The sequence below is a fragment of the Helobdella robusta genome, assembly GCF_000326865.2.
Source record: "Helobdella robusta unplaced genomic scaffold HELROscaffold_1, whole genome shotgun sequence".
In the NCBI taxonomy this organism is placed as follows: domain Eukaryota; kingdom Metazoa; phylum Annelida; class Clitellata; order Rhynchobdellida; family Glossiphoniidae; genus Helobdella; species Helobdella robusta.
The window spans coordinates 10,060,281-10,087,917 of NW_008703570.1; the positions used below are offsets into that span (position 1 = coordinate 10,060,281).

Consider the following 27,637-nt stretch of genomic DNA (forward strand, 5'->3'; position numbering starts at 1 on the left):
CGTAAAAGATCTGATCGAAATGAAAGTCTAATTTGGACCGATTTTTTACAAATATGAGAATGGAACTGAGAAGATTCTCTCCAGATGCACCAAGATGACCCAAAAAACAAAAAAAAACTCGCAATCAGAATTTAGAATTACATGATTAAAAAATAATTTAAAAAATTACAAGCTCAGTTAAAGCAAGTTTTTCGAATCACGATCAAAAACACAAAACGGACATTAGAATTTTAAAAACATTTCAAACAATCACAGAGAGGTGATTTGGAAGAGGTACATACAACATGTGTGTGTGTGTGTGTGTGTGTGTGTCAGTGAGTGTGTCAGCAAGCATATAGATACAATAGATACATATTATGCGGTAAAATAAGGCAAGACCAAACGACATTAATCGCAACAAAGCGACATAATTGAACAATAAAAATAAAAACATTACAAACAATAAAATTAAAATAATTAAAACGATAGATTTATAACAATATTAGCGAATTTTCAATTATTCTCAATGCTAATAATTTTTAACAGAACACAAGTGTCCCTTTAAGAGTAACGTTTGTCATTGAAAACTAAACAATTGACGTCGTTAGAAAAACCCAGCAGAAAAGTCTGCACGAAAAAACAATAACAAAAACAAAAACATTAATCATTACAGTACTACTACTACTACTACTAATTACAATATAAACATAATTATAATATAATATAAAATTTATAAATAATTATAAAACGCAATATTGAAACGTCTGTGATGCAGCAAATAATAGCGTAGGCGTTTTACTTTCACTTTCGCGGGAATTATTAAACTATCGTCATAAAAAATTTCATCATCATAGTCATTATCATTTTCTCCAGCATCATCATCACCATCATCATCATCATCATCATCAGGAAGACCATATCTCGTAAACGAGTTTGGGGATCTCCACCTTTCCACCCCACTCCATGACGAACGCCTCCTCCTCCCTCATTTGAATCTCCTTCAACGTGCGCATCTGCAACACGCAGCTGATGAAGTGGGCGAACCTGGTGTGGTCGTTGTGGTCAGTTGTGGTCGTTGTGGTTTTTATGTGATCGTTGTGGCTAATTGTGTCGTTGTTAGTTGTTGTGTGTGGTCGTTATTAGTTGTTGTGGTCGTTGTGGTTAGTTGTGGTTGTTGTAGTTAGTTGTGGCCGTTGTTAGTTGTTGTGGAATAAGGTGAATTGTTATGGTTGCTAGGATTAATGTGGGTTGTAGTTGTTAACGCCATTCACGAAATGTAGATCCGTTACAGCTACTACAAATAAAACTTAGCGCGCTACCAACATGGCTAAAAACGTCAAAAGCAGCTAGCTGCAGCTACCAAAATCAAAAAAATATATTTACTGAAACATTTTAAGAACCTCGAACGCTTGCCATGGCGCTTAGTAGCATGTTGTAACGTTATTAAATATTGGAAAAGAAAGCCAAACTTATTTAATTTTTGATCCAAGATATCACAAGAAGAATTATAAATCCTAAAAAATAAAATCATAAAACTTTCTCCTCCTCCTCCTTCTCATCATCATCATCATCATCATCCTTTTCTTCTCCACCATCAGGACGACCCACCTCAACTTATCCTCTGGATGGTACTTCCGGAAGAGGTAGTAGAGACACTCCAGCACCAGGTTCTGACTTTTTTCAACGAGGTGAGGATCTTGCAGGTTGCATGTATCTGCATTTGATGATGGGGGTGGTGATGATGGTGGTAATGATGATGATGGTGGTGATGATGGTGGTGAGATGATGATGATGATCGTCATCATTCATCACACTGTTATTATCGCCGCTGCCAAATAAAATCCTTATTGCAAAAATTATCATTACTATTATCACCGTTGCTAAAATAACCAAAAATTATGACTACGAACTTTTAAACTAGCCATCCATCCATCCATCCATCCATCCATCCATTCATCCATTCATCCATCCATCCATCCATCTATCCATCCAACCAACCATCTAACCAACCAAATTTTTAACCAATTACTTAACTGACTGACCAAATAACTTACCAATTGAACAACTGACGGACCGTCAAACCAACCGATCATCAAACCGACCAACCAACTGACCAACTAACCAGCCAACCGACCAACCAACCAGGAAACATGACACAGACAGCCCCCATGATGCAGGTCTCTTCGACACTCAACTGCATCCTCTGCAGGTAGCCCTCCAAGTGGAACATGGCGTCCAAGAATTCGCAGTTCTTCATCCTCTTCATGTCGTCCACGTGGGCCACCTTGCCGCTCTGCGTAGTGTAAAGCATGTGCTCCACGTTGAACAGCTTGTGGCAGAAGATCATCCAGGCCTCAAATTTAGAAGCTGCCATGATGACGATGGTGACGATGGCGGTGATGATGATGATGATGGTGGTGATGATGATGATGGTGGTGTTGGTGATGGTGGTGGTGATGATGATGGTGATGATGCTTGTGGATAACTTGATATAAGTGGAAAAGTTTTCAGATAGATAAGTATCTATTAAATATTATTAAACCCGCTATCATATTCACCGCCAAACCTTTTTTTGGCGAAGTTTTTTAAAATTAAAATCGTTTTTCACGGAATCAATCTCGACTAAAATTAAAACTATTAAAAAGTTACAACCATACCATAAGTGAATGCGTTTTCTGACAGGCATTAAAATGAAAAAATGGAGATGTGAGCACTAACCCTTGATGAGGGTGATCTGGTCGCTGATGCAGAGTTCGTTGAAACCTGGAATGGTCTTGGCGAATGATATGTACCGCTTGATCGATCGCTCGATGTGAGGCAGCTCCTCCAATAAATGCTCCTTCCGTCCATCCAAGTCTATGCCTGGTTGGTTGGTTGTGTGGTTGCTAATTGCTGATTGATTAGTTGTATGGTTGGTTGATTGATTGATAGTTTAATTGCGTGAGTGGCTGATTGGTGTTTGATTAGTTAGTTGAATGGTTGATTTGTTAGTTGAATAATTCTTCATTAGTTTGATGAATAAACAACTATAATGTTTGTTGAAGTGGTAGATAAAAGAATAGAAATCTAAAATTCTAATGCTGGTAACAATCACTAATATTATTCTTTGAAACTACAGCATCATATTTCCGCCCAAGTCACCACCATCTCCACCATTATTCTCCCCATCATAATCAACTACACTATCATTACCATTGTCATCGTCATCACCACCACCCTCATCAACGCCACTATCATCACCACCACCCCCACTACAACCTGTACTCTGATAGACCCTTTCATATTCATCTTTCGACAGTGGCTTCAATGAGCCAAACACTTCGATCTGCAGAGCTCGCCTCTCCTTTCATTTTAAACAACAATAATTATTACAATTAATAATTATTATTTATTATTATTAATATTATTATTATTGTTAATCGAAGTAGAAGTAGGACAACGAGATGGTGCAATGGTTAAGACGCCTGGTCCTCCCTGATGCTGCAGTGCCTGGGATCGAATGCAAACAGATCCCCATCTGTCACATGCAATGTTGCTGGTACCTTTGAGAGAGAATTACGAGAAGGTTAATTGTGCTCACTACAGACAGCAAGCAACTACTAACGTTACGGCCAGCGCTCTAAACAGCTAGTTAAAAACTACTACTACTACTACTACTACTACTACTACTACTACTACTACTACTACTACTACTACTACTACTACTACTACTACTATTACTACTACTACTATTACTACTACTACTACTACTACTACTACTACTACTACTACTACTACTACTACTACTACTACTACTACTACTACTACTGGTCTTAATAGTAAAATTGTTACCACCACAGCATCAGCGTCAAATTTCTCAAATAAATATTGTTAGGTTGTTTATTTTCTGCCATTGTTTTTATACAGCATATTTACGTATTTACTGAACGAGTGAATGAACGAAAGAACGAGTCAATGAATGAATGAATGAATGAATGAACGAATGAATGGATGAATGAACGAACGAACGAACAAATGAATGAACAAAAGAATGGATAAATAAATGAATGAATAAATAAACGAATGAATGAATGATAAAACAACTACAATTTAGTTGGATGTTTGTAGCAAATTTGTGACAACTTTCAGCAGCTGTATAGTATTTTTTGTGGCAATCTTACAGTAATCTTGTGGTATTTTTAAAAATAGTAAAAATGAATAGCAGTAAATTTCAATAAAAAAATTTTATAGTAATTAAGTACTGACTGACTGATGATAATAATATTAAAGTATATATGTAGATTTTTAAAAGAAAAAATTAAAAATTTTGCAGTTACTTACCAAAAATTCTTTCTGCATTTGAGGTAGTCTTTTGTGAAAATCTTCAGTAAATGAAGTATTCTTCAGGAAGGTTCCCGTGATGTTGTTTATTATCTCTATTAACTTTTCATCTGGGTTCTTGCTGTCGAAATTGTAGTTGCTAGGACTAATGTTGATGGCAGTAAGGTTGTCACCGTTGTAACTGTTGCTGCTGTTATTGATGTTGTTGTAATTGATGTCGCTATTGTTGTTGCTACTGTAATCATTATTGTTGTATTTAACGTTGATGTTGTAGGTGCAGTCATTGTTGTAACTAAAATTGTTACGGTTTTCAGCCTTATTTATATAAGAGTAATTGAACTTTGTGATGTCATTGTCACTCGTCATAACGCTTTCTTTAGTGTCGTTGTTGTTGTTGTTTTCGCTGTTGTTGTTGTTGTTGTTGATCGCGGTGTTGAGAATGGCGTTGATGTTGTTGTTGTAATTGTTGCTACTCTCATCAGTGTAGTTGAAAAAGTTGACGTTACTATGTTCCTCATAGCTTATTTCATTATTATTATTATTAGTATTATTGTTGTTATTTTTGTTGTTGTTGTTGTTAACATCAATGTCCAAAGAATATTTGTAACTTGGTAGATTTTGTTGATGCTGGTGATGTTGTTGTTGATGCTGGCATATGATGTCAGAACAATCCATGTTGTCGACAACTGGTGAACAAGATGATAATGATGATGATGACAGCGGTGGTGATAGTAGTCTCGGTGAAAATTGTTGTGAATGGTTTATAATTTGTTGCTGCTTCTGCTGTTGAAGCGGCCTCTGCTGATGTTGCAGCTGCTGGGAATGTTGTTGATGTTGCTGTTGTTGTTGATGTTGCTGCAGTTGTTGTTGCTGGAATTGTTGTGAAAGTCTTTTGACCTCCATGATGTCTTCTGTTCTCTTTTCGTGAGTGTACCGACCTGTCTTTATGGCTGCAAATTATTATTGTTTTGTCAGCATCTTTCATATTAATATTGTTATTATCATTCATTAATATTAATTATTAAAATAATTATCCATTCATTCATTCATTCATTCATTCATTCATTCATTCATTCATTCCTTCATTCATCACGCTTGATTAATTCGTACATTTTTTTAAAAATGTCATTCATCCAGCAACTAGACCTAGAGTAACACATTTCTATAATTGCTGTCGGTTGTTGAACACAAGTTTGCTATAATTATAACAAGAAGAAAAAGATAATAATAATAATAATAATAATAATAACAAAAAACACACAAACCTTCCTTGCACATGCCAAGAGCGAGGCACTTGTTGAACCTGCAGGCGGAACAGGAACTCCTCTTGCCAGGTAGGATCAGGCATTTGTTGTTCTCCAGGCACTTGTAACCCGCTCCTCTTTGCAAGTTTCGCCTAAAAAACGCCTGGATAATCAGTTCGCATAATTAATTAATTATGGCCAATAATAATAATAGTTATGATTATTTATTTATTATATTAAAAGTAGTAGTAGTAGTAGTGGTAGTAGTAGTAATAAAAGTAGTAGTAGCAACAGCAGCAGTAGTAGTAGTAGTACTTTATTACTACATGTAGAGTAAATGAATAAGTGAATGAATGAATGAATGAACGAACGAACAAACGAACAAACGAACGAACGAACAAACGAACGAACGAAAGAACGAAAGAACGAACGAACGAACGAACGAATGAATGGAATGAATGAATGAATGACACATAATTCTATATAACTTTCATTCCTTTTGTACATCTAAAGCTGACAAATGAAATAATGTTTCTTAACAAAGTCATAAGCCTACATGGTGCAAAGCACACATTAAGAGAGTACATAGGAAGGTAGAGAAAAAAAAACAAGACATACATAATATCCTGTAAATGAGCATCACCAATGAATAATTATGAATAATTAACATATGACTGACATATGTCATCATCTGTGTCATCTCATCTCTCTATTTATATTTAAAAGTTAGCATTCTATCTATTGAATACTTTGTAGAATTTAAAAAATGTACTATCAAAAGTTGGATATTACACAACGATACAATACAGTGCATTCATGATAACATGCCCATGAACTGAATTAACTTTGAATCTGCAATCAAAAATTAACCTTGAAAGAATGATCATTTTATAAAATCTGCGTGTGATGAAACATGAAAGAAAAATTATTTTTAGGCAGAGTGTCTTACTGGGAAAATTTACTTGATAATATAAGGCAATAAATAATCAATGATGACTACAACGTGTTACTACAGCAAATTCTTAACTGAATTGGTGGTCATCTCATTTTTTGCATAATGGCTGTGTGCAAAAAAATAAATGTAAATATATGCTATCTGGTTTTTTAAATATTATTAATGTTATTTGGTTTCTATGATATTGTCAATTAAACGCCATACATGAAATTTCACAGAAATCTCATGTCTACATGCCTTCAAAACAGGAAAATATTTGCGGTGGGTCCAAAAGTTCAATAAAAAATTTTCATTAATAAATTGAAAATGTAATAAATTTAACAAAAAACGTGTTATTTTGTATTTTGTTACACATTTTTGTTTATTTTTACTCACCTTTTCACTCAAACTATGTTTGAGAAATATTAAACAGCTGAATGACAACAGGCAAATTGTGTCATAAACATAAATTTGGCGTTGTAAAACATCAAATTTAAATGAACGAATCTGACTCAGCATTCTAATTAAATTTTATGACAGAAACTTCAGCCATATTTAATACAGTGTTATTTAATGGCACATGATTATTTGTGAGTGCCAGTTTTCTCTATGCAAACTTCAAAGTTCACATTTTTAAAAGTAAAACTAATAAAAGTACAAGTACACATAGTACTAATAAAAGTAACAACAATGAACAACGAATAATATTCTACTTTGCAAGCCTCACAAGTGTTGACACCATAATGCAAACCGGAAGCCTTCTCACCACAAACTCTGCATGGTGGCAGCATCGGTGGCGACTTCAATGACTTTTCTTTGCCAACAACTCCCTTCTTATTCTTCATCACTAATATCTCGTCGTTGTCCTTGCTCATTGATATTTAAATCAGTTGAGTCAGCAATATCTTGAGTGACTGCCAATTGAAAGCTGAGTAGTGGAATAAAAAATGATGACATGATAGGTAATATTAAATATAAATATAATAATACTAATACTAGGTATGAGATAAAAAAAGGCAAGCAGTCTCTGATACATAGTATTTTATTGAATTATTCAGAAAATAGCAAATGTTATTTTTCATTATGTTGTTAATTAATAAAATAAATTACCTTACTAATTTAAATTTTCTAATCCAATCGTTTTTTAAAGTAAAAAAGTTGTACCTGCTTGCCTTGCTTTTATATATAATAAATAACTTAAATATTTTTTTTTATAAATAAGGCAAGCAACTTTTTTACTTTTACTTTTCGATAGCCGTTTTAACTTAATTAAATTGGGATGGTTGTTGGTAGGACAAAAAAAGAAAATTAAAATGTTTTTAATTTTTTAATATTTTTTATTACAATTTTAAATTAATATTAAAACTTTAATTTAAATATCATGACATCAAATGCCAACGTTAATATTTATTAAATAACTAACTAACTAATACAAGACAACTTGAAATAATATAAAAAGTTAAATTAGTGAAGAAATATGACAAAAAAACGTATGATCCGTCACGCAAGTAACAACGAGTAGCCTACATGGTGTTTATATTTTAAAAATAAATTATCTCCACGAACCTTGTGACAAAGACACTCAACAAAGTTTTTAAATACAATTTTGTTACAAACCACACTCACACACACACACTTTAAATAATAAATATTTTAAATCAATTTCCAAATATTGCTACAATTACATAAAGGTATATTTCTAAGATTTAATTTCTGAAAAATAGTTAAACATCAGGCACAAAATCGCGTAGCAATGTACTCTATGACAATTATTATGTAACCTTATAGCATGAACGAGGTTATCAGTGCTGAAGATTTTGAACTCGACGCTCAAACATTTCTCGCTCGATGCATTCCAATAACTGAAATTAGCACAATTGCAAAGACTATGACTCAAACTTCAGTTTATTCAGTGCTGTGTCATTACCTGTCACGTCTTCAAACGAACGGTCACAGAGTTAGCTCAATCGGTAAAAGTGTCACGTCTCGCGCTGCTATTCCTCGATGGCATGGTTCAAATACTGTCAGTCCGTGGCATGGTTCAAATACTGTCAGTCCGAAACTCAAACACTGTCACACGGGATTTTATTCAGAATATAATAATTGCCTCTTTCTGTAATTACTTTTCCTGTTGGAGTAAGGAACTGAAGAAATATATATATATAATTGAATGTATCGAGCAAGCAATCTAAGTACGCCATTATTTTATTGCCAGCACTGTTACCTTATTGTTACCTGCAAATCTTTCTATAGTTCGATGTCCTGAGTTCGTTCGTCTTCGTCATGTTAATTTCCTTATAGTTACTCTATTACTAGTGCTGGAATGTTTTATTATTATTCAATTGTTATTAACACAAACAATTTTAATTAGATCAGCATCTATAAATATATAGACAATTAAAATATTATTCACACATGAGTAATAATGAAGCAATGTGTGTTTGCAATGTCGTGTATGTTTGTGTTGTGTGTGCTAGAACTCATTTCAACGGAAAAATGTATTTGATGTTTTAGCTGAGTTATTTTTTCAGCAAATTGCAAGAGACATACAATTCAAAGTATTTTAAATTTAAAAAATTTATTTGAACAGCAGCGTTATTAATTCGATCACCAAAATAATAAGATTGGGGCTGTCCATAAAGGATGTCACGCTTTTTTAACGTTTTTTTGACCTCCCAATCTTTCGTGTCACAAACTTTCACAAATCGAACAACCCCCAAAAATAAGCGTGTCACAAAACTTTACCCCCCCCCCTCTTAGTGAAGAGTCATTAAACAATGTAATTGTTCGATGCATTTTATTTTTCGTTGATATCAAAATAACGAATGACAAGTTTTTATGACGATAGTTTGATATCTAAATGCTTTGCCGTAGTTAAAATATAACGAATTAATATTAACTTCTACACCTACACAGCGGTGAACTTTAACGATGGCATTTAAATTTGACTCCTCCTTAAGTTAATATTCATGAGCTATTTACTCGCTTGAAAACTTTAATATTCATTTATGCGCATATATATGAAAATCAATTTATTTATTGTTTTGTTTATTTAAAAAAAGGGACGTCACATTTGTGTTTACCCCCCCACCCCTTCGTCACAAAGTGTCACAAATATTTGAACCCCCTCCCCCTCGAAGCGTGACATCCTTTATGGACGGACCCATCTAGGTGACCTAGTAGACACTAGGTACGATCTCAGCCATTTCTGTATCCATATGTTTCTTAACCAGATTTTCTGTTAATTCGCATTGTATTTTTCATGTCTTTGGGCGATCATACAATTTTTTTAGAACTTCATCGTCTCCCGGCGTTTGCTGAATAAAATAATTTTAATTTGAAGCGACGCATTATGAGCCGCTTTGAGACTACCGTGTTCGAAAGCGAAAAAACTACAGGAATCACAACTACGACAGTCACATACAACAATAGTGATATGATTCAATCCGATAAATTTGTTCTATCACGCGTGCTTACGTTCACGTGTGCAAGCTTGTGTTTGTTGTCAAATGTTCAATTCAAACGCGTTAGTGAACTCTCCCGAGAGATCACAACAAAAGCATCAGTGAATCTGATTGACTGATAAAAATTATTTCTGCTATCATGGTTAAACTAAATTTAAAATCTTTAATATAGTTTTAGATTGACCATGAGATTATTTAATTCTTGTGTCATGTTCTATATTTTAGTAAAAGTTCATTAAAAAAATCGCAAATGTCAATGTTGTGTGTGCTATATTATGATACTCGCTATATTCCAAGAAAGATATGACAACCACTGTGTTATTTATACTTTATTTAATATTTTCCGAGCCTAGACACTCCATCATTCCAACAAACAGCCTGAAAGATACAGAGTAAGATTATAAAATATTGACATTGCCACAACTTGCTATGATTCCTTCCAGTGTTTGCTGTCAATGAAGGAATGGCGACCGCAATTTAACCGGTAGGACATTTGTAATGCTTCAGTTTGAATGTGAACTAGTTAAACGTCTTATAATTTATAACATGTTTAGCATCATTTGAGAATAGCTAGTCGTTTTTAGTGAATGTTTCAGCCGCAGTTGAAGGTTGTATCAAACAAAGCCTTCTCCTTTCGTTGTCTCTGTTTTGTCAAATCAAAATCACTATATTAATCATAATGTATTATAAAAAACAAGAAAAATTATATCTATCATCAATATTGTTCAGGGAGATACAAAAACATTGCAGTGAAACATTGTACAGTGCGCCAATCAAATAGGCAGTAATTTAACATATTCTAAGTAAATGAGGTATTCTAAGTATAAGACTTTAATTGATACTATAAAATAATTTTATTTAAAATTAAAAGACTAATTCTTCGTGTATGACTATAATATACTTAAAATTTCGGATATTTTAATTTTAAATGTAAATGACTAAAAATTACTAAGTAAATGACCATAATTCGAAAGTTTTAATGAACCAAATTATGAATGCATCCATCATTTTTCAAAAATATGTCATTAATCAATTAATGACTGGAGTTTCTTTTTTCTAAATAAACAAAAATTGAAAAATGCGAAAAAATGTAAACAAAAAACTTAAACAACAAAAAGCGAGTAAACAAACGAACTTGTAAATATGTAAACAAGTGTACATACGTAAAGATGATGAATACTAAGTATTAAGTGATCAGCTGATATCACGTGCGCGCAATTAAAAAGTCTTTGTTCGATTTCTAGATAACAACAACAACAACAACAACAACATTGTTGTAAACAACACAAACGGGAACACGTTTTTTTTCTTGCTTCGCTAACCGACTGATTAAACAACTCGTACGTAGTGACGGAGTGAAAATTACACTAAATATTGGTAGTGTAATTATGTATTAAAATTAATAGAAGAATAGGGGATCCTTTGCATGTGCTTGATTTTGATTTGGCTGAAGCTTTGCAATCTTCTTCCTAATAATCATATGATCCGTGATATTTCAAAATATATAAAAGAGGAAAGAAAGTTTTAATTTCATTTCAGTCGCTTATCTTGTCTTTTTGTTTTATCTCCATTTCTAAAGTATTATTTCATTCAATTGTTCAATTCATTCTACTTGTTCGGCAGTTTATTTAAAATTTATGATTTAATTTAATAACTATCAACAATTCAACTGTCTCAACCTCAACGAACAACATGTGGACTGCTTCGGATGTAAATTTTGGTCGGATGTTTTATCTTCCTTTGGTCATAGTGGTTAGTCTTGTCTCATTATCGTCCTCTTTACGGCCCATTGTTATGGGTTGGTCAATTTTTGTTTCAATTCTTACATTGATTTAAATTTAAATTTTATTTAATAATTTAATTTAATTTCAGTATTATTTTTCATAAATAATTTTATTTTAATTTAATTTAGACATTAATATGGGTCTGTATTATTATATTATAATCATTATATTTTATTGTAATGCGAAAAATTGTTAGTTAATTTCTTTTTTTGTTCGATTTTGTTTGTTTTTCTTCTCTGGTTAATTTATTGACTATAGTATAATTATAATTAAATTAAATTAGTCAGTTTTTGTAAAAAATCCTTTAGTATCAAGAAGATTGCTATTTGAATATTTGATTGAATCAACTTTCTAGTATATCCAGGGTGTTGTATTCAAATTTATTTCAACAATTATAAAAATAATTATTAAAAAATAATAAATATTGAATACGTAGTGCCTGGCTTGGGGGGCACGCAGTTGGAGGCCCGGTTAAACAGGACATCAGTGCCCCATTGGTACTGTTACAGAGTTAGTGACTGGTTCACTCTATGGCTCAGTGTGCTTGAGTTGGAAGCAGCCGACTGTATGGTCGATAATATGAGGTTTCATTCAATATTTTACTAAAATTTTTGTTTTCTTTGAATTTTTATATATTAAATGTTTGCAACAAAGATTTTTTGTTATTTCCTTTTTTATCTCCAAATTCTTTGTTTACATTTGTCTATTTGGTTACTAGAGTTATTACAAATTTTGAATATATAAAAGGTTATTTTACGTCGCCGAGAATCACACCACAAGAAATAATCATGGTGTGGAAATTCGAGTTGATCGTTTTGGGAGTACCGAAACAATCGAATGGCTGGACCCCTTTCACACTGTAGGAAGTTAGTGAATGCTCAGTTTTTTTAATTTCATTAAAATTATAATTATTAGCATAATGTTGTTTGTTTCCAACTGATCAAATTTCTTACAATTTGATGATGAAGTAAGTAAAAATGGCAAAGTTATACCTTTTCAACCACCTTTCCATTTTTGTTATCAAGCCTAACTCATGCCTTACATAGGCAGAATATGATGACAAAAAATGTAACTCATTGTGTGTATCTTCAAAAGCACAAATGTTGAAATAATTCATAAATTAATTCACTTCAATGGTTATAAACAATTGCATCCATTCAACTAAATAACAGGATCACATTTTGCATATTTCACAAACATCGTTGAGAGCCTGATTAAGGCTGGCTACCATAGAAATGTCTCCGTCAGGGGTGTGCCTTTTGATTTTAGGAAAGCTCCAAGTGAGTTTCAAGTTTTTTATCAAGTTACCATTTGTTAAATTTGAATTATTTTTAATTATTTCACAAGAATCTTAATTGGTTCCGAAACGTTCCTTTGTTGTACTTAGGTACATATGATTGATATGCCATATAATAGAACTTACCACCGACATGTACAATTGTTAACAGATGAAATGGACAGTTTGTTCAAGCAAATGACGAAGCTAGTCGAAGAAACGTACGAATTGAACAACAAAACTCGAATCATCTTGATGGGTCACAGTATGGGCAACAACTTCATCCTCTACTGGCTCAACAGACAACCACAATGGTGGAAGGATCTCTACATTGACTCCCTCATCTCTCTTGCAGCACCTTGGGCCGGCTCTGTTAAGACTCTTCGGTTGATGGCCTCTGGTCAGTTTTTTTTTTAACAAGATTAGATTTGTTTAAATAAATTCTGCTGTATGTATTTGAGCAATTCATCTTGAGACCGTTGTTAATTTAATTTATTTAAAACTGGATTTTTCAGCAATGTGCATACTTTCACACAACTTTTAAAATCAGATTCTTTCAGTTTTTTAACTAAATGATGTCGTTATGACCCCTCAATTTTTGTGAAATAACAAGAACCTCATTGTAAACTTTCTTGGACATTTTGATCCTAAGTATTTTCACATCTCACCTTTTTAAAAATATGTACATCTGCTTCATGGAGTGTTAAGCGTATAAGAAAAATGAATCATATGGTAAGATATGACATACAGTTGATTGATTATTTATTCAATTATCATGTACTACTTTCAAACCAGGTGACTCCTTGGGTCAATCGGAGCATGTCATAAAGCCCATCCAGGCTCGACCGCTGGAGCAATCGATGCCAAGCACGGCCTACCTGATGCCCGGTCCATACTGGCACAAGGATGAAGTTCTAGTCATGAGTCCTAAAAGGAATTTCACTAATTTAGATTACGAAGCATTCTTTGAGTCTATCAATCATACAGATGGCTTTTTGATGTGGAAGGATACAGAATCATTAACAAAGGTGTGTTGCAGTTTTGTTCAACTTTATGAAAAGAAGTTTAACGATTGTAACAATTTTTGTAACTAGGATTTGGTAGACCCAAACGTAAAAGTTCATTGCATCTATGGCCTTATGAAAGTCGATATAACTCCTGCGGTACTAGACTACAGAAAGGTAAAGTCAAAAAACTGGTATGACGAGCAGCCTGTCACAATATACGGACCAGGCGACGGTACGGTCAATGAAAGAAGTTTGAAAGCCTGCAATAAGTGGTCCAACGTCGAAATCAAGCAACTCGATGACGCTGAACATTTATCAATTCTTCTCGATCCAAGGACGATGGAAATCATTTTCAATATCATTTCCCGATAATTAATTACTTCTGGATTTTATTACTTTTAAATTTTATTAATTTCTTTTATTGTTATTGATTTTTATTTTCATTTCATAAAACGTACATAAGCAGTTTTTACTCTTAAGTAATTGTACAGAAATTTTTAGAAATTGTTTGACTCTCATAATGATGCTAACCAAAAGTACTGCTGCTATCAATTAAATATTGATGTAACTGGTAGATTTTATTTCGATTCTAATAAAATTATTTTTTGTGTTTAATTCATCACCTTTTTGACAGTTTTAGTACGCAAAACATTCTGTAGTGCGGATATGATGTCGAACTGTAGGTACAGAAGCTGTCCACAGCCCACAGCCGATTATATAATTGTTTGGTTTGGTGCAAAAATATCACGTAATGTGGCGACATTTGTCTCAAATTGTTGGTAAGCAAGGTTTTTCTATTGAGATGCAGAACAAATCTGGTTTAGGTGATGGTATGGTGGACACTATTACATCTGCATATTCGTTTCTAAGAAGTTTCTTGTAGTAAAAGTAAGACTTGAGAATTGAGCTGGCAAAGTCGACGATGGTTCAATTACGTCGGTGTCCGCGTTTTTCGTGGCAGCATTTCGAGGTCGAGAAAAAAATTGCTCAAGTCAGTATCGCTAGTTTTTGAATTTGGTTTCATTTATGGTGTCTTTCGAAAGCTGCGGCTGTTTAGTATTTATTTTTAGATTTTCCCTGCCTTTCGAGTTTTAATTACCCAAACTCGCATGTTCATTCAGAATTCACCTGCTTTCCACGTAATATTTTGCTTGTTTTTTCACCGCTCTTTATTTTTTTTTAAATTGTGACATAAGCTGTGTCATCGAGATTTGTGCTGTAGAAAGTATTTAAACGTTTACAAAATAAAAAATCTGAAAATAAGCACCCATCTGCACGTAATTGCAAATTACGCAAAAATAAAAACAATTTGTTTTAGATCCTTCACGATTTTTATTACAAATAAATGTTTCAAAATAAACGTCAACATTTGTCTTTGTGTTTGATGTTGTTAATATGATAATTTTCATTAAGTTACTTCTACACTCTTTCTTCGTATTAGTTGATTCTGAAAAGCCAGGAGTTATATTAGGCGAGTAATAGATAAATTAGAATACTTTGTCTAAAAAATATTTTTTTTTTAATTTGTAAGAAAGTAGGTATATTTTAAAAATTACTGAACTTTAAAAAATGTTTATACTCGCTAAACCAATGGACACTTAATTTATTTTATCTTTAGTTCCCGGATTCAGTGGGAATCAACTGGAAGGATTTTTCATTTCTAATTCGGATCAGTTTAAGCAATGCAGGATGAAAGAATCAGGATGGTTTTTAGTGTTTCTCAACATAACCCTGAAACTTGATTGTGCGAAGAAATATTTGAAGTAAAGAAAACATTTTAACTAATATTAAATGTTCTTTAGTTACCGCGAATATAAAAAAAACTCAGTTTACATATAATGCCATTACATAGCGAGCTCGATATTCCCTCCTTATTTTGATTATTCCGACATCAACCGCATGTTTGAAAAATGATAAATAACATATAGCAAATAATGCCTCGGTACCACCATTCCTTCTTTGTTTTATGTATCGCTAGTAGAGGTATTAAAAATATTGTATGTTTAAACGCGAACTTGCGAGTTAATTTAGTCAGAGCAAGATGTTGAATGTACGAAGATGGATGGGTTGTTTGTTCCCGGGGTGAGAATTTTTGGACAGTGGTGTTTGTTCATTTTCTGTGTTAATTAATTTTTTATTAATTTCAGATAGTGTGTTAACATTTATTTTATTACAGAACGTGTCGGAATAATTTCTTTTAAATAATGTCAATAATTTTCGCGTTTATCGTACAACATTCCAAATAATTTTATACATTAAAATGTTTCAAAAATTGCACCAGATTGACTTATGATCGAACAACCGGAAACACAAAGAGCACTCATGACGTCGACATTTCAGCCTACACATACTTCGGAAGCACTGAACCAATGGAATATCTAACGAAAAAAAAGATATATATATCACAATATTTATTCACTGTGGTCAAGTATTTTGTAAATAGGGGTTTCATAAAAGATCAAACGATCAGAGGAGCGAGCTATGATTTCAGAAAGGCCCCAAGTATTTTATTTTATTAAAAAATGTATTGAGGGATTATTTACTTAATTACACAAACTTATCCACGCACGCACGCACACACGCACACATATTAATAGCTAATGGTTCAGTAGACTACCGTATACAGTTGTTGAAAAAATATCATCCCATTTCAGCATTCCGTTGATGATATTGCACTGTTGTTATTGCTAACTACTTTATTTAAACTATCTACCAATTTTTAAATAACTTTAGTCATTTCATTTCTTGAAAAAAAAACATCTCCCAGTAACATTTACCATCATCACTGAAGTGTAGTTAATTAGAAATAATGGTTGTTTTAAACAATTTAACTGCATATTTTCTATTTCTTATTTATTGATTCTATAAATTCTTATATTTTTTGTTCGGCAAGAAAATAACTGCAATATGTTTGAGGTTTTCAAAATTTGTTTTGTTCGATAAACAAGAAGATTGCTCATATTTGGGTTTTGTTATAGTGCCTAAGCTGCAGTTGTTTCCAAAGATAAATAAAAAAGATTCATCGTTAGGCTAAAAATTTTAACTTTGAATTTTTCGTAATTGTTAAGTGATCTCGTTTTTCATGTTTCGTTTGATTGTATATTCGATAATATATAAAATATCACGATGTACATGTATTATTAAATGGGCATCAGATGACGGGATTGGGAAGGGAGGATTAACTCTCAAAACATCTAAATATTGTCTTTTACGATCTCCTAAAAACAGATATAATTGTCTATTAGCTGTAGGCAACTATATATATATATATATATATATATATATATATATATATATATATATATATATAATGTAACTTAACATTTGCAGACGAGTTGGAAGAGTTCAACAGAAAAATGACAAATTTAGTAGAAGAAACTTACCGTATGACCTTCAATAAAAAAGTTGTCTTAATTGGGCACAGCATGGGATGTTTGGTTCTGCTTCACTGGCTGAATGGATTGAATCAGGAATGGAAAGACAAATACATTTCACTGTTCATATCTCTGGCAGCTCCATGGTCGGGCTCCCTATCAGCGCTTAACGTCCTCATGACAGGTTTTCATTATAATTATTTTATAACGCAATAAAACTAAAATAAAATATAAACACTCTAATTAAAAAATATCAAAATTGTTTTATCGTTTTTAAATTTTAAAGGTTCATTTCCTGAGTTCAAAAACTTCAAACTTGATTTGCACGAAGTTAGAGATTTGGCACGCACGTTTCCGAGTTTGGCTTGGTTGATGCCAAACGAAGTGTACTGGGATAAGAAAGATGATCCGTTAGTGATGTCTCCAACGAGAAATTACACTGTCCGTGATTACAGAGAGCTCTTCAGGGATATCAACTACGAAACTGGATACTTGATGTATGAGAACACCAAGAATCTATTGAAGGTCATTACCTCAAATAATGTTTCATAAGCGTAATTAATATGTGTGAAATTGTTTTGTAACATTTTCAGACAAATTGCTATTTTTAAAATTTCTTGAAAATGTGGAAGTAATTAATATTTCTAAAGTGCAATAATTTTAACAAGTTAATTCGACAATTTTATGCTAACAATTTATATAAGATAATATTCTCACCTCATGTGTGTCAACCATTTGTAAGAAGTCAAAACTTATTCTAAATAATAATGATGATGATGATAATAATAATAATAACGATTTAATATTTTAATATTAGTTATTTAGTTGAATAATTAGTATAAATAACAAAATGATGATGAAGTTGGAGAACCCGGGTGTGGACATGTTGTGCGTGTTTGGTGACGGTTACAGCAACAAGACGATACACAGTTTGGATTTCCGTGGCAGGAGTCCGACAAAATGGTTCGACGAAATGCCCGCACTTATAACGGGAGATGGGGATGAAACCGTACCTGCGCACAGCTTGAAGAAGTGCGTCTCCTGGCAGAGGACCAAGATCATAAGAATGAAAACCACACATCTCGGCCTTCTAGCACAAGAAGCTCTCTTAAATTTACTCGTGGAAAATATTACTAATCTCGTCACTACTGTTAATACGCCTGCATCAACAACAACAACTAGTACTACTACTACTACTACAACTGCTGCTGCTACAACTACCACTGTCACCACTGCCATCGCGACCACACCCGCTGAAGTGATTAAAAGTTTTCAAAATTCTCTAGCGATAACTACCAGATCTTTTTTGCCTCTTCTCAACAATGATGATGAAGATGATGACAAAAGTAGCAGCTCTGAAATGAAATTGCTTAGTGGTCTGTGCTTCTTGCTGACCGTTGGCAGCGTCTGGTACTTACATGAACTTCATCAGCTGTTTGACATGGATTGAGTGTATGATACTCCCATGGATTGATAGTTTAAAAAATTTACTAACACTTTTTATTTTTGACAGGCATTCATTTGAATCATTTTATCCAGAATCTATTTCTTTCGTATTTTATTTTGATAGTAAATTTCTTATATGAAGAAAGTGTAAGTAGCCAGACATCGAAACAATTTTATATAAAAATAAATTTTTTATAAAAATAATCACATTTAAAAAAATCGATTTTTATTAATTTTTAAGTTTTTCTTTAATTTACAATTCAGTTAAATTCAATCATAGCGTACATTAAAGTCATATGAATCTAAAATACATATTTAAATATACTTTACCTACGATTTGTCGTAAGCACATGTGCGTTCAGTTAAGACTCAAGTCGAGACCACCAACGATTAAAGAGACAACGTAGCATGATGAATAAGTCATGTGAATGTCATAAACCCTGCTTACACCATACAAACACATTTATTTACTTATTTAGCAGGTTATTTATTTATTCTACATATCCAAAGTGTCATTTATTCTGCTATATTTCTTAAAACTTACTTTTATTCGTTTACCTTTTTTCAATAATTTTAAAGACGGTGTGGTTTGTTGTGTTTGTGAATGCATGCGTGTATGTACGTTTATGTGTTTAGTGTTCACGGCTTCTTGATGTAGTTGGTCTAGTTTGAATGTTAATAATGCACTGTACAAACACGCGGCGCTGTTGGTTGTTTATTATATGTTCCGGTTTTGATAATCCAGAAAGAAATATATTTATGTATGAATATGATTGTGATGATGAGTATTGCTTAGTGTTGTGAGGCGGTTAATTTGAATTGAACAGATACGCAGCATATATGTATTTGTTGTATATATCATGTATGTTTTACCTTTATTAGCTAACAGTACAATACAATTCAATTCAGTGAAGAACAGTAGAAAACCATTCAATACGTGCTATATATGAAACGAATCAAGTAATACAATATTAATACATTTACTAGAAGCTGCTGTCTGCTGTCTGTTTGAAGCATGTCATACAAGACTCCATCTTCTAATCTAATATGAATCTAATATGCAGTGCGTGTGTGATATATGTGTTTAAAATTTTGATGTCAGGTAATTTGTTTACTTGTTTAAGAAAGTTGTAATCGCTGTATAGCTTTTATTATGACATTAATAGGGTACGGTCGACTAATGCCTTTAATAAAAAATTATTGGCTGTTGTTTGCAAATAAAGTTTAAAAATTAGATGAAATTGTTGAAAGATTTTAGTGTTAATATCTTTTTAAAATTAAATTCCAGTTGTCATTCTTTATTTTTACATTATTATTTCATTAGTGGTTTGATTACGAAGGTTTATAAAACTTAAAATGTGTGACAATATCTTTCAATAATCGCAAATCATTGAAAGCATAAGCATACATACAGGCATGCATGCATTCGCTAACACAACAGACCACACATCCCATAGCATAGTTTATTATTTAAAATGCTAAATAACTCTAATAATTCAGTAACAATTAACTTAATTAATCTTAACTTAACTAAATAACTTTTTCATAAAAATAAAATACAGTAAAAAAATAATTCATTTACTTTACTTACTGAATCTCCATCATTATGTCTTCCTCTGATGGCGCAGTGTTTGGACAGATGTCGAGGCACTTTATAGAGTTGAGGAACCAATATTTGAACAAATACTTGACGGAAGGAATACTTTATACTGACAAATCATTTGATAAGTTTTCAACAAGAGACAGCAATAGATCGACAAAAAGTGTCCGCTGGTTGAGACCTCATGTTAGTAGTTAAAATTTTTAATTTATTTAATCTATTCTATAAAAAAAGTTATAGTGTTTATTATGGCTATTTTTTCTTTTTTCATTACCCTAAATATTTATTTTATTTGATTTATCATTACCATTGTAATGCCATTTATATTACCGTTTATACTTATTTTAGAGTTTCATTTTTTTCTGCATGTCTTCATCAATTATTTCTCCATATTATTTTATTTTACTCCCACCACTAAATGCATCTTAAACGTTCTATATTCATAATTTTATTTTCATAGTTTTATTTATACCTTGCACGTTGTTACCTTCTCTTAGTCTGACAGAGTTCGATTTAGAGAATAAAAAATAATTATTTTATTTTTGATTTGATCTAAAAACCGCTAGTTGGTTGTTTGGTTGAATTAAAAATAAAAGTTAAAAACATTGAACGTTTGTTAAGCGTTTTTATTTAAACATTTCTAATGATGATTTTATGGTATTTATGGATTTTATTATGATTATGCAATGTGTTTTAGTGAAATCTTAGATTATCAGAAGAACTATTTTTATATTAGGAGTCTAATTTATTAATTGTTCAATCAATAATTCTAAAATAATTTTTACTCATTATTAAACGCTTAAACGCAGGAAATATGCAAACAGTTGCATTTGCCACAACCAGTTTTCATTGATAATGGTATGAGTATCACTGATGTCAGTCAGGGAGAGATCTGTTAGCTTTTTTTTCTGCTCAGTTTTAACACTTGATAGAGTTTAAACAGCAGTTAAAAATAGTGTTGTATTTAGATTGAGACAATTTTAAAATGGATTTTTTTTACTTTGATTCATACAACAACTGAACAAATAATCCTTGCAGCTAATTGTTGGTTTGTGGCGGTGATAGCCTGCTTGTCAACGCTGGACAACGTGCTGGAGAAGTACGTACCTCCAGGGCAAGATTTTGACCAGTTTTATTCTGGTTCGTTTTGGGTTGTTCGTTCATTTTTTGCCTGTCTTTTTTCTTTATTTTAAAACTACATTTAAAATAAAAAAAAATTTAGTTTCATTTTTCATCTTATTTGAGATGTAGATTTAAAAGTAGGTATGTGAAAAGGATGAAGATGTTTTTGTGTGGTGAAAATGATAATATCACTTAATCACAATAACTAACAGGTTGCTTTTGCTTCCACATTGGCTGTGAGAACAATTTTACGGAAGTTATTGTTGATGATCTGTGAGTGTTTTTTATGTGTTTATTATGCCTTTTATTTTAAATTTTAGGTTTGGATGATTATGAAATGAATTAACTCGCAGTATTCATTCAATTTGCATAACATTAGTTTGCCGGTGGATGAGAACGGGAATTTGATATACGGACGCAACAAGCAAGACAGAAACGAATTCTGGTTTCCACTTTTTGAGAAAGCCTATGCTAAGTAATTAAAAAAATTATTTAACACGATAATGTAACGTAGCACACAAAATCGGCTAATTTATTGTTATTTTAATACTGTTTTGTTAATAAATTTTGTTTTATCAGTCATATTATTCCAAGTTTAAACTGAACTAACGTAAAAGTCACATAGGTGGTTACAAGAACATGGTGGAGAGTAGGATGTCCAGGGGTCTGGAAGACCTAACGAAGGGTGTAGTCAACGAGATCTCCCTCTACCCCAGCATGACTACCGATGTCTTTGATGATTGGAAGGGTCTCATGAACTGTGGATTTTTGTTCCTGGCTTATATTGAGGTTAGTTATGTTTCGTTAGTTAATTAATCTGATTGTAAAGCTGGTGTTGTATAATGAACTTATTTTATTATCTGATGAAATGATTTTCTCACAAATTACCCACTCAGTCCAGAGACAGGTCACAATGGACAAAGGAAGAGGATCTTATGAATGGACTGGTCAGAGGTCATGCTTACAGTATAACTTTCATGTATTCGGTAGGTCGATTGTTAAACTTTATTGAAAATTTTTATGTTGAGTGCTGCAGCTTGAAACTTCAAAAGCATGGTAAAAGTCGAAAATAATTCAGAAAAAATTTGATAAAATGTTGCTCTAGATCAATGCAGTATTATTATAAATTTTTTTTTGGCAGTATATTTCCAGACTGACTTGTTAATGAATTAAAGTTGATGAATTGTAAAACATTTGATGAAAATGGCAATCACAATGAGTGATGATGCTAATGATCAATGACGACGACCGCAAACCTTAACATGGTGCAGATGGATTCCGACAAGAGCGATCGAGTCCTTCGACTGATGCAGCTGAAGAACCCGTGGGGAAAGAAGGAATGGAATGGCGCCTGGAGTGATGAGTAAGTCTATAGACGACAAACAGGAATAAAATGGGAGCGATTATTTTAATTTTGATTGGCTGTACCATCTTAAGAAACCGACAATTGTCTTTTGTGGGCATTTTCACGCTAGTTTTGAAATTTAAAAAATTTAAGTTTAATTATTTTTACTATAAAGTTCATCATACTGGAACTACTTGATGCCGAATGTACGTGATCGATTGCTGATACGAGCGGAGGATGGCATTTTTTAGTAGGTTAATTGTATATAAATTAAAATTCAAATCTATTACATTATCTTTACGGTTTTTATTAATGTTAATGTAACTTAAACTTAATGATAATTTTGCTTCGACCAAAGTGTTGTCATGTATGTCTTTCGCTGTTATTGTTGTGGTGATTCATCTCTGTCATCCGCTTCTTGTGTTGTGCAGTGATAAGATAAATTTTATTTTGAAATTTTCAAAACAGCGTTACAGCTAAATAATTTTGTTTGTGTATCTTACATATTTCTAATTTGTTAACGTTTAAAAATTTTATGAGCTGCTATGAACTACATGATAATATTGTTTATTTCTTGTACAGCATGTCTTTCGAAGATTTTGTCGCCAATTTTTCAGGGATAGCTTATTGCAACTGGGTAGGTTTCTGATATAATGTCAGTTTAATTTTTTGTCGTGATTTGTTTCATACTCATATGTTCTCGCCAATACTATACTTTTGTCTTATTGAAGGCATTATTATTATTATGTCGTATCTTAACTTATTGCTCTGTTATCATCACTGTTGCTTTCACCAATTTCACTGATCAGAAAGGTGGAAAGGTGTGTGGCAGGAAGAAGCATGAACACTGGAAAACCACAGTCTCAGGTTTGCAATTAGAAACAAATTCATAAAGTCTGTCCGTTTGATATTAGCAAAAAGTTATTTTTGCAATATATAATAAGAAATTTTATTTTTTCAATGATTTTTCTTTTTCTAACTCTTTATCGTGTTTAGTAATATTAAAAGGTACTTTTTTCTCGCATGCAGACGTAAACCCAGGTTGTTGCAACTGTTCTGGAACGAATTGGGTGAGAAATATTGAGGACGATCCAAATTTTTGGCGGAACCAACAGTACTTGATTGGTGTCAGTGAGGAGGAATCGAAGGCCAGCCCCGTCTTTGTCATCTCCCTCAATCAAATCTTCCTAGAAGGTCCCGTGGCTGAAGAAAAAATATCGACTGTTGATTTTCATATCTACAAAGTGAGATTCAATGTCATTTAATTTTATTTAAATAGTTTGTCAATACAAAATACACTCATTTTTTGAGTCGACTGAACAATATTATAGTGATGAAGTAGGAGCACGTACCTAACCACTTTCACTCGAACAGTTAAAAGATGACAAAGTTCAAGAGAATCTGACCAGTTTGAACTGGAAGAGTCGGGCGGAGAAAATTGATGCTTGGAACGACAGTGACAAAGGTACGACGGATCGTCAGCTGACGAGGCACGTTAGGTTGGATTCTGGAAATTATGTCCTCATCCCGTGTACGGATGAACTGGAAAGTTCTGGAAAATATGATATCCAAATCTTTTGTGAACACGCTAACAATATCATTTTTAAGTATGTTGTTTAATTTCTATTTTTGTTGTTTACTTAAATATTATGTACTCATATTTTTGCTAATATTGTGTTTCGGCATGTTTGCATTAGCCTGTTCAGTTTTCTTATTTTGATGTCAAACTCCACATAGCATCAGCAGCGTTTGTAGTTATTAATCATAATCAAAAGCACTATCGGACCATTACCATTGCTGTAGTTTATATCTAAATATTGTTTTAATATCATCATCGTCATCATCGTGATGATATCTTCATCACTCGGATCAATAAGATTTTAACCTTTTTCAAAATAATTATTTCTTCTTCAGAGACCTTGTGTCCAACTTCAACAAAAAACCGGTGAGTGAATATTCATTTTTTGTGTCATCATCATTTCTACCACTTTTCATCTTCTCAGTTGTAATGTTACATCAGGCAAACTTCTCTATGATTGCTATTCATTTTGTTACCCAATTAAGTATTATTATTCGTAACTATATCCACTATTTCTTTTCACATCTTTGCGACGTGTTAGTGTAATGGTCTTTTTACGAAGTGACTAGTTTCGAATGCTGAAGAAATCCCAGTCTGACATATGCTCTGTGTGTGTGTGTGTGTGTGTGTGTGTGTGTGTGTGTGTGTGTGTGTGTGTGTGTGTGTGTGTTTGAGATACTTACATAGTGGAAGAATATTTTTAATTGTTATCATTTTATGATCACCAGCTGCAATCTCAAACTAGCTCTGAGAAAAAATCAGCTTTTAGGAGCTTAAGTATCGGGAGCAACCAAGCAGATAACGCCAAAAAAGCTGCCGATAGCGGACTACCAGCCAACGTTAGACAGACAGCTAATGTTAAACAGCCAGCTAATGTTAAACAGCCAGCTAATGTTAAACAGCCAGCTAATGTAAGGCTGTCTGGTAACAATACAACACCAGCTACAAAACTATCAAACACATCTTCGGCAACTTCAGATGTTTCTCTTTCAAGGATGGATCTGAGAACGGCCCAGACAACTTTAAACGATCGATTTACTGGCGGTAGTTCAATGATTCATTATACCTTCGTATTTGTTGCAGATAAATTATATTATTCTATCATCATTTTTCATTAAATTATTATTAAATCTATTATTACTTATTTATTCATTTACTTAGGCGTTTATTTTTTTACTGTTTTTTCTACTGCTTGTTTTTAGTTAAATAATACATTAATAATTGAGGTCACTTGCAATAAAAATAATTACATGCAGTTACAACCAAGAGACCAGCATTAAATATATGCGACAATTACTATCTAAGGAATAGCAAAAAGTTAATAATAATAATAATAATACGAACAATAATACATAATAATAAAAATAAACAAACGAATAAATTTATTAAACAGGTAATGCATTGTACGCTTTGACTTACGAGACGGTTCAAACCATTCAGAACTTCTACAGCGTTAGACACAATGAATCATTTATAGATTTATTATAATTATTGCTATTATTTTTATATGACCATCGTCTACTGTTTACTGTTCTATTACTTCATTATTTTGTCGTCGTTTTTCTTTAAATGGTGTCTTCGTCGTCGTCACCGTCATCATCTTCATCACCACAAATGAGCAGCAGATAAATGCATCAGCAGGAGGAAGAGAGGCACACGACCACCTGAACCAAACAATCAACAATCTCAACAACCTTAAGGTTACACGTCATCAACTCTTCATCTTATTTCTTCGACAACTTGATGTATATGATTGGTTTAAAGACAACTTGATGTTGTATATGGTTGGTATAACGACAACTTGATGTATGTGATTGGTCTAACGACAACTTGATGTATACGATTGATCTAACAACAACAACTTGTTTTTCACAGTCGAAGTTTGAGAGGTTCGCTGAGGACACCACCGCCACAGTGCATGTTCGATACTTGCAGAATTTGTTTCTAGCAGTCCGTTAGCGAAAGTTTTTATGTTATTTGTGAATCGTGCTTCATCTTGTTGCACTATTTCAAACAAAGTTGTCGGCGGGTTGTGAAGTTTCATGAACTGTGAAGTTTTCAGAAATATTTTGAAAGTTATTTTTTTCATTTTGAATTGTTCACCAGTAGCGATTAAAACCTACTTGTTCTACATCAACCTGATTATTTTCTCATTAAATAATTTTCATTTGAAAACTTTGCAGATCCAAGAATGGACCAATCCATAATGAATTCGATAATCTTCCGGTACGGAGGTTCAGACGTGCACATGAGTTTTGATGACTTTGTGCAGGCCATGTACAAGACAGTCTACAGAGTTACTTGATGCGCGTTGAATCCTATGGCTAGGCTCAATGATGGGAGTTCCAAGTTGAGTTTTTATGAACTTTTCATATGCACGTAGTTAATGAGTTTGTATGAAAATTTTTGTATGTCTGAGTAAGTGCACAAGTTCGTATGAGCATTCGTAAATGTTATTGTAAACGAATGTTTATTTATAAGTTTGTATGTGTGTTTGTAGCTGTAAAGTTGGTATGAATGTTTTTGGAAGTATTTTTATGTATTCGGGTTCGTATAAGTATTCTAAGTGATTTTCTTGCCGTCAAATAATCATGATTGTACATGTACATAACTAATTTAAAAAACTTCAATATTTTCCAATGAAAATTACAAAATCTCGTTTCAAATTGTGGACCGACCGTCTGTCATCCAAGTTGAATGTGAATGATATTCCGCGCTAGTAAAACAACTTTGCCGTCTCCAACATGACAGTGAAATATTAAGAGTGAGATCCGTGAAATAACAAGAGTCTAGCAAATATACGTACATGCTGCTTGTATGTACTATTTATTCATTTTAGATTTGGCTGGCAGGCTGGCTGGTTGGTTGGTCCTTTGGTTGGCGTACTGGTTGGTTGGCTGGTTGGTTGGTTGTTGTTTGTACCTTACGAAAGTTTTTTTTCATTTTATAGTTCTAAATTGAGTTATTAGATTGTTTCGTAGTTAATTTAATGTTTTGTTGATAATTTTGCATGAACTTGTTGGCATTTGTTGTCTTATTGATATTTCGTCATCTATTAGTTTTTGTCATTTCATTCCAAATTGTTTTGTTGTTTTCCCAGATTTTTTGATATTCGTGTTGTTAAGCGGCCAGTGTAATTTTTTTAAACATTTTTCCTAATAAT

At 32.7% G+C, this 27,637-nt stretch overlaps 7 protein-coding genes across 7 annotated transcripts; 5 read left to right on the forward strand and 2 right to left on the reverse strand.

Moving 5' to 3' along the window:
- Positions 1–413: 413 nt before the first annotated feature.
- On the reverse strand, positions 414–2,831 carry HELRODRAFT_184851 (hypothetical protein). Its single transcript, XM_009011325.1, has 5 exons — positions 2,698–2,831; positions 2,122–2,346; positions 1,588–1,693; positions 856–1,023; positions 414–835 (listed from the first exon to the last, which is right to left on the reverse strand). The coding sequence occupies exons 2-4, from the start codon at positions 2,324–2,326 to the stop codon at positions 885–887; spliced, it is 450 nt and encodes a 149-aa protein (XP_009009573.1). The 5' UTR covers positions 2,327–2,346; positions 2,698–2,831; the 3' UTR covers positions 414–835; positions 856–884.
- Positions 2,832–5,445: 2,614 nt separating this feature from the next.
- On the reverse strand, positions 5,446–7,268 carry HELRODRAFT_62910 (hypothetical protein; the record flags this gene model as incomplete). The annotated part of the gene is made up of 2 exons (XM_009011326.1): positions 5,446–5,706; positions 7,191–7,268. The coding sequence occupies 2 exons, from the start codon at positions 7,266–7,268 to the stop codon at positions 5,446–5,448; spliced, it is 339 nt and encodes a 112-aa protein (XP_009009574.1).
- Positions 7,269–8,266: 998 nt separating this feature from the next.
- HELRODRAFT_159442 (hypothetical protein) lies at positions 8,267–8,596 on the forward strand (the record flags this gene model as incomplete). The annotated part of the gene is made up of 1 exon (XM_009011327.1): positions 8,267–8,596. One exon carries the CDS (start codon positions 8,267–8,269, stop codon positions 8,594–8,596), a length of 330 nt encoding a protein of 109 aa, XP_009009575.1.
- Positions 8,597–11,633: 3,037 nt separating this feature from the next.
- On the forward strand, positions 11,634–14,380 carry HELRODRAFT_159443 (hypothetical protein; the record flags this gene model as incomplete). The annotated part of the gene is made up of 7 exons (XM_009011328.1): positions 11,634–11,739; positions 12,162–12,309; positions 12,473–12,591; positions 12,898–13,005; positions 13,174–13,401; positions 13,797–14,029; positions 14,096–14,380. 7 exons carry the CDS (start codon positions 11,634–11,636, stop codon positions 14,378–14,380), a joined length of 1,227 nt encoding a protein of 408 aa, XP_009009576.1.
- Positions 14,381–16,066: 1,686 nt separating this feature from the next.
- On the forward strand, positions 16,067–19,047 carry HELRODRAFT_188013 (hypothetical protein; the record flags this gene model as incomplete). The annotated part of the gene is made up of 5 exons (XM_009011329.1): positions 16,067–16,090; positions 16,324–16,510; positions 17,339–17,566; positions 17,669–17,907; positions 18,245–19,047. 5 exons carry the CDS (start codon positions 16,067–16,069, stop codon positions 18,830–18,832), a joined length of 1,266 nt encoding a protein of 421 aa, XP_009009577.1. The 3' UTR covers positions 18,833–19,047.
- Positions 19,048–20,434: 1,387 nt separating this feature from the next.
- Positions 20,435–22,917, forward strand: HELRODRAFT_159445 (hypothetical protein; the record flags this gene model as incomplete). Its single annotated transcript, XM_009011330.1, has 8 exons — positions 20,435–20,614; positions 21,238–21,322; positions 21,467–21,568; positions 21,763–21,823; positions 21,930–22,025; positions 22,168–22,339; positions 22,447–22,536; positions 22,822–22,917. 8 exons carry the CDS (start codon positions 20,435–20,437, stop codon positions 22,915–22,917), a joined length of 882 nt encoding a protein of 293 aa, XP_009009578.1.
- A 561-nt stretch (positions 22,918–23,478) lies between these two features.
- HELRODRAFT_159446 (hypothetical protein) lies at positions 23,479–26,779 on the forward strand (the record flags this gene model as incomplete). The annotated part of the gene is made up of 8 exons (XM_009011331.1): positions 23,479–23,532; positions 23,705–23,762; positions 23,925–24,139; positions 24,270–24,444; positions 25,868–25,926; positions 26,097–26,174; positions 26,350–26,428; positions 26,658–26,779. 8 exons carry the CDS (start codon positions 23,479–23,481, stop codon positions 26,777–26,779), a joined length of 840 nt encoding a protein of 279 aa, XP_009009579.1.
- Between the last annotated feature and the right edge of the window lie 858 nt (positions 26,780–27,637).